This window comes from Hylaeus anthracinus, unplaced genomic scaffold (assembly GCF_026225885.1).
Source record: "Hylaeus anthracinus isolate JK02 unplaced genomic scaffold, UHH_iyHylAnth1.0_haploid 4, whole genome shotgun sequence".
In the NCBI taxonomy this organism is placed as follows: domain Eukaryota; kingdom Metazoa; phylum Arthropoda; class Insecta; order Hymenoptera; family Colletidae; genus Hylaeus; species Hylaeus anthracinus.
Window position 1 is genome coordinate 13,382,153 of NW_026535289.1, and position 6,250 is coordinate 13,388,402.

Here is a 6,250-nt window from a genome sequence, read left to right on the forward strand (position 1 = left end):
AAAAAAAAAAAAAAAAACGAAAGGCGTGATAATCGTTTTCGGCGACCTATCAGTTTTCGATTAGCGCCAATTCGATGGGCGCAGCGGGAGGTCCCGTGAAACGCGGCCAACTGGTCGAAAATCCTATTGAAAAGGATTGGAAAACGGTCTCGAGGAGATGAGAATGACGTTAATCGGGTTAGAAAATGCTCGTCGATGATCGATTCGCTTGGCAACGGTTTACGGAACGAATCGAGTCACGAGAGACGAATTTAAATTCCTCCGAACGAATTTAAATTCCCTCCACCTGTCGACGCTGAATCTGTTTTCCTATTTTTATCAGGAAACTGTCCACTTTTCGATATACGAATGGAACGTTGAAAGGCCGTCGACGGTGTCGGTGATATATTTCTCGAGAGGCAATATCGTTCGGAATCGATGGCGCGAGAGTAGAACTATTAGTACACAATCGACGCGCATCTGGATTCAATTCCGCAAACTTATGCAACGCGTCTCGAATCAACTCCGTTTACCATCTCTTCGAAAACGAATAGAAAGAAGAATCATACTCGATACGAGTAGACGCGAAATGTAGGTCGACGTTTATTCAGATATCAAAGAGGACCATAAACATACGGTCAGTGTAACAAGTATTCGTACAGCGACTAATATAAAGTAGAAACTAATAAGAATAGAAATAAGAGGTTAACATTAAAAGTAACAAACTTTGATTTACGCAAAATCTACTCTAAAAATGTGTAAGAATGTTGGTTAATTGTTTCTTTCCTTATAGATTATTAATAGAATAAACGTATGAAGTTTTATTTTGAATTGCTTCCTATACGAATACTTGTTACGCTGACCGTAAATCGCGGACACGGTTTCTTCGATGAAATACTCGGAAAGGAATCGCGAAACCATCCGAACAACAGCCTAATCGAGTAAACGCAGCTAATCGAACGTTGCGCTGCCAATTTGCCATAAGTATACAATTAAACGCAAGGACGGAACGTTGAACGGCGATTATAGACGATTCTCCGCAATTTCTGAGGTTGTTCGGGCCACGAATCGAGGTTATTTCCTCCGAAAATACCACCGCTCGTTAAACGTCGCGCAAGCGAAGCGTATGAATTCTAAACACAATAGATTCCGTGCACGCGAAGGTAGCGCGGATTATCATTTTACCGCGTCACGCTTAAACTCCGACGTGGACGCGAAAAGCGGGACAAGCTCGTGCCGGTTGATTGTCGACGAGTCGTAGGTCAATAACCATTTAACATTAGACGCGGAGCAGTGCATCCAGTCGCGTGCACGGATCTTCGATTTCGAATCGATTCCGTAGGATTCTATTTTACTTACTTATTTATTTCAATATATACACGGGCATAAGCCGTTATAAAATTGACACAATGAAGCAAATAGTAAACAAAGATATTTTTCCAGCAAATCGATCCCAGCCTTTATAAATCACTGGTACTCATTAATTACCATTTTGTATTTTTAAGTTTCTACGCTCGCACTTAAAAAAAAAAAAAAAAAAAAAAGAATCAAAAAAAAAAAATATGTCACGGAAGTTCCCGCCCTATAAAAGGTAAAACTCAACTCTTCGTTCTCCAATTTTTATCCCGTACCGTAAGTATCCAGTATGAAAGCAACCATATCATGGTTACACGGGGAACGTTTAAGCAATTTTTCCGCGTCGAAGTTTCGCGCCATTAGATACTCGTCGCATCGAGAGAATTAATCCTGGACGAAACGGATGATACACCTGTTACGTAAGAACGGGTCAACAGGCGCGACGAGATAAGAATATTCGTGTCCGCGAGACTCGCGTTAATTGCGAATTAATTTCCCGACAACTGTGGACAAGCTAGGAAGTTAAGTAGTTCAATTTCGGATGCGACGGACTCGCGAGAAACCGCGACTGCTGAGTCAGAGATTAAGTACGCGGTTTGCGGCGCGATAACGTCCCTCTCAACGACCACGCGGTTGCGAGTTTAAAATACGTTTCAGAGATGATGTGTGTGCGCGTTTGTGCAATCACGTGCGATGTGTTAATTAATTCCATTCGCTGACCGACCGTAGAATCACGAGACTCGGGAGTAACGCGAAACCGCGGAGCAATGCCATCGACGATCCGCCGCTTCGACGTTCCGATTGCAGCAACAACGCCCTTTCCCGCCCGCCGAATGCTTGAGGGAAATAGATCAGGACTACGTTTTTCTAGGTATTTTGCAGGAATTTGTTTTGGCAAGAATGGAATGTACACGATTTAATGAAACTTTATATATATATATATATATATATAGAAAATATATTTCTTCGTTTAAATTTGGTGGCATGACGTCAGAAAGATTGATACAATAAAGGGTGTAGGGAGAAATAGGAATGAGATCTCGAGAAGGTGACCCACGCGTAGAGAGAAGGTTAGAAGGACAAGGGTGAATGAAAGAAACCGAGCAAGAAAAGTGAGAAGTACACGATTTGTGAAAGGGAAATTGACGGTTGGAAGAAACTTGAATGTCGTTCCTCTTTTCACAGGTATATAAGACCATAAGTGTAAATATTGTAAATTTTGTGAATAGCTAGGTTCTAATAAATTTGAAACTATTTTGACAGAGCAACATTTTGTGAGTTTTTTTCTTAAAAAAAAAAACAAAAGAAAAAAAAATTACCCTCCTCTTATCGTGCGTGCCGAGATGTTTTACTTCGATATAGTTTACTTTATCTTTCTTTCTAAATTCATACAAATCACAAGAAGAAAAAAAAACCCGTAGTCCCGAACTCTTCTCTTACTTCTCCCCTTAATTTTGATATCCGTTTTCACAAAAAATGTCGTTCCTCTTTTGACAGGTATATAGGACCATAAGTGTAAATAATGTAAATCTTGTGAATAGCTAGCTATTATATATGTATAATAGCTTTATAATAAATTTGAAACTATTTTGACAGAGCAACATTTTGTGAGTTTTTTTCTTTAAAAAAAAAAAAAATAAAAAAGAAAAAAAAATCCCCCCTATAAGCTTTGATAGAATCTTATACATATACATTCAAAGTAAATATGTGTGAAAACACAATGCGTGGAGCTGACCGAGCGTAATTGCGTTGTTTGGGTTGCGGTGTCGCTGGAAAACCGAAACCGGCGAGAATCGTGCGTGCCGAGACGTTTTACTTCGATATAGTTTACTTTATCTTTCTTTCTAAATTCATACAAATCACAAGAAAAAAAAAAAAAAACCGTAGTCCCGAACTCTTCTCTTACTTCTCCCCTTAATTTTGATATCCGTTTTCACAAACCTATTCATAAACCTATTCCTCAATTTGAGTCGAAATAGTCGAGCGAAGTTACGTTAAAATTCTCCGTCGAACAAATCCACGCGAACAAAAGCGCGTTAAACTTAAGCTCGCGACGCGGAGACATAAGTCTTCCGAAGTAATTCCGTGGGTCGAGCGATCGCGCGGCTGCTCCGCGAGGAGAATACAAAGACGGTACCCGTCCGCGCAATTTTCATCCCGTGCTTCGTGGCGACTTCGACCGAAGCCGCTAATAACTTTCAACGTCGCCCGTAAACATAATTGAAATACAGCCACGGCCATAAATTTCGCGGACATCGACGAACGATCAGTATTCATGAACCGCGAACGGACGACGGTACCTGAATAAAATCGGAAGCTGGCGATTCTACTCGCCGGAGCGAAATGAAAAGCCGTACGACGAGTCGACATAATCGAATCCGGGCTAAGTAACGATAAGGAACTTTGGCGAAATCTTCGGAGTTCTCGGGTATCTTTAAAGAACCGCTGATTTAAGTTACTCGTTACGACGTACTCGCGATACTTTATCGTCGAGTCCTTCGTCCGTTTATCGCGATCAATGATTTCTTTATGCAACTATCGTGTCATACGAATGCAGTTGAACGCTAGAAATCAGTGATTGTACGGAGTCTTTTTTTTTAGATGGTACATTTTTGTTCGATAGAACGAGCAATCGTTCGTACGAGACACAAGTGGTTCGTCGAAAGTCAAACGACGGAATTGATTCGTAATAGTTGGAGCGAGCGGTGTCGCGTTCCATGGTTAAATGAAAAAGAATAACTTTTTCCTCGTATCGATCGCGATAGAACGAGAATCTCGAGAAGTGTTCGATATATCGACTTTCGCCGTTTGACGCGTGTCGGGGCGATCGGTAAACGATACCATTAGCATGGCAACAGAGGATGTATCCACGCAATGGCAAACGTTTCGAGTAATTCTCGAGCGACGCTCGATCAATTTTCGCGGAAAACCGAGACGCGCGAGACTCTGTTTGCCGAACGCTCGACGATCGACGATCGTCGGTAACGCGCTCGTCGGAGATATCGAAGTGCCGCGCGCGAAATTGTATAGGAAAAATCGCGGAACGACGAGTCCGCCACATGGATGATTTCACGGTAGAATTATTTACGTAACTTCGTTTAATAAACATACGTAACGTATTTTAACGTTCACCGTACGAGTTAGCAGTCAAAGTAATAAACAGATTCGTCGGTCTCCGTACTCCGCAACTTTGACGAGCCCTTAACGTACATTTTATGCACCGGGTCGCGTTTTCGCGTTCGTAAATCGGACTTGTACGATTTAAGAGGCCTCGAGGTGGTACACGATCGCGATAACTTTTATATAATTCATCCCGTTCCCGGGATAAGAACGAGAAACAGGCGAAAATCGAAATGGAAGGTGACGCTGCTTACCGATACCCTTTTGCCGAAGCCAAGGAAGGACAGCTTCCTTTTGGTGTTCTCCATCGTTCAGCGGTCGCGGTAGCTGCTGCGGCAGCTATCAGCCTAAGGTGTCGTCTTTTTCCTAGGTGCTCGACCGATTCTGAGTCTGGACGGCGATGTCCACATGTGGAGAAATCGCTGAGATGGCAGCTCCGTTCTGCTAGCTGTCGACAAACAATTCTACGATCATTTCTAATTCGACTTCTACAATCTAGAATTCGACTAGATTTCTAGAATTCTACACGTGAAATCTACAATTAGAATTCGACTTCGAAATCTTTCGACTCCGTATACGATTCTTTCTCTCCTCTTCCTCGACATTTTTCGCGTGACAAAACGTACGAGGTAGATTTTCGTAGGACGTCCGAGTACGAAGTTGGAAGTTCAACTCGAGGATCGATCCGATATCCGACGAAGCGAGGAGAACACACAGGTGTTCGGCGATACCTTCGGGTTTATAAGTTGAATCGATAATGGCCAATTCTCTTTGCGTCCACGATAAAAAAAAAAAAAAAAAAAAAAAAATTAGCCACGGAAAAATACTTCGATAAGGAAATGGAAGGGATGAGAAAGATACCGAAAGGGAAAATACCGAGGAAATTCTTCGAATTGGTCGCTCGAAGAGAAAAAAAAAGAAAGAAACGTAAATACGAAGCGAGATAAAAAGCGTCCCGGCGATGGTAAAAATTCGGTCGATTCAGAGAAAAGATCGATAGACGAGATAGACGCTGTAAGGGTTGCTGAGGAGGTGGATACAGACCTTTAAACGAAACCGCGGAGTCCCGAGACTTTGGGACGACGATCGTATATCGCGAGCGATCTCGGGAACACTCGTGCACGGCTGCGGATCGCGGGTATCTCTCGCACGGACGAGCCAATATTCGAGGAAGAGAGTTGACACGGCGACAGTGACCGACCGACTGACTTCGTTCGAGGCTCTACCAGCAACGCGACGTCCATCCAGAGGGATTGCGATTTCAATACGAGTTGATGAATAACGTCCCGGCCGTAAAGTCCACGTTATAAATAGCGAAACAAACCGATACGCTTTATCGATGATTTAAACTCAACGTTTACTCGACGACTCAACGTTTCACGGCGTCGCTGCGCCGGACGTTCGCGAAACGAGGATCGGCAACCCGGAACGAGGACGACTGATTGAAAATGGAAATTTCGGAAATTTGCTCGGATTTCATGTAAAAGGTACGACACGTTACTCTCCGATCTCCCTGATACAGTCAGTTCTATAAATATTCGTACCATGTGGTTATCGAAGAAATTAGTGATAGGTTTGATGTTTCGAAATCAATTTGTCGTTATAAATATATATATATATAATGCAAATATATAAAATATAAAAAATATAAATACATGTAGAGTATATTCATGTACATATTTATAACGAAACATTTATTTGGGAATATCAACCCTGTTAATTTAAATAAATTTCTTCGATAGATATGGAATGTATGAATACTAATTTGTCATTATAAATATATATATATAAATAA

At 41.8% G+C, this 6,250-nt stretch overlaps 1 protein-coding gene across 5 annotated transcripts in view; it reads right to left on the bottom strand.

Annotated features, from left to right (window-relative positions):
* LOC128894467 (band 3 anion exchange protein) overlaps window positions 1-6,250 on the bottom strand; it is a 47,807-nt gene that overhangs the window by 20,082 nt on the left and 21,475 nt on the right. For 4 of the 5 annotated variants that reach the window (XM_054156208.1, XM_054156210.1, XM_054156212.1 and 1 more), the window contains exon 2: window positions 4,710-4,903. In XM_054156208.1, the coding sequence (XP_054012183.1) occupies window positions 4,710-4,763 (54 nt within the window). In that variant the 5' untranslated portion in view covers window positions 4,764-4,903. Of the gene's footprint in view, window positions 1-4,709; window positions 4,904-5,499; window positions 5,904-6,250 lie in introns of those variants that run through there. The other variant, XM_054156207.1, reaches the window with a different exon arrangement.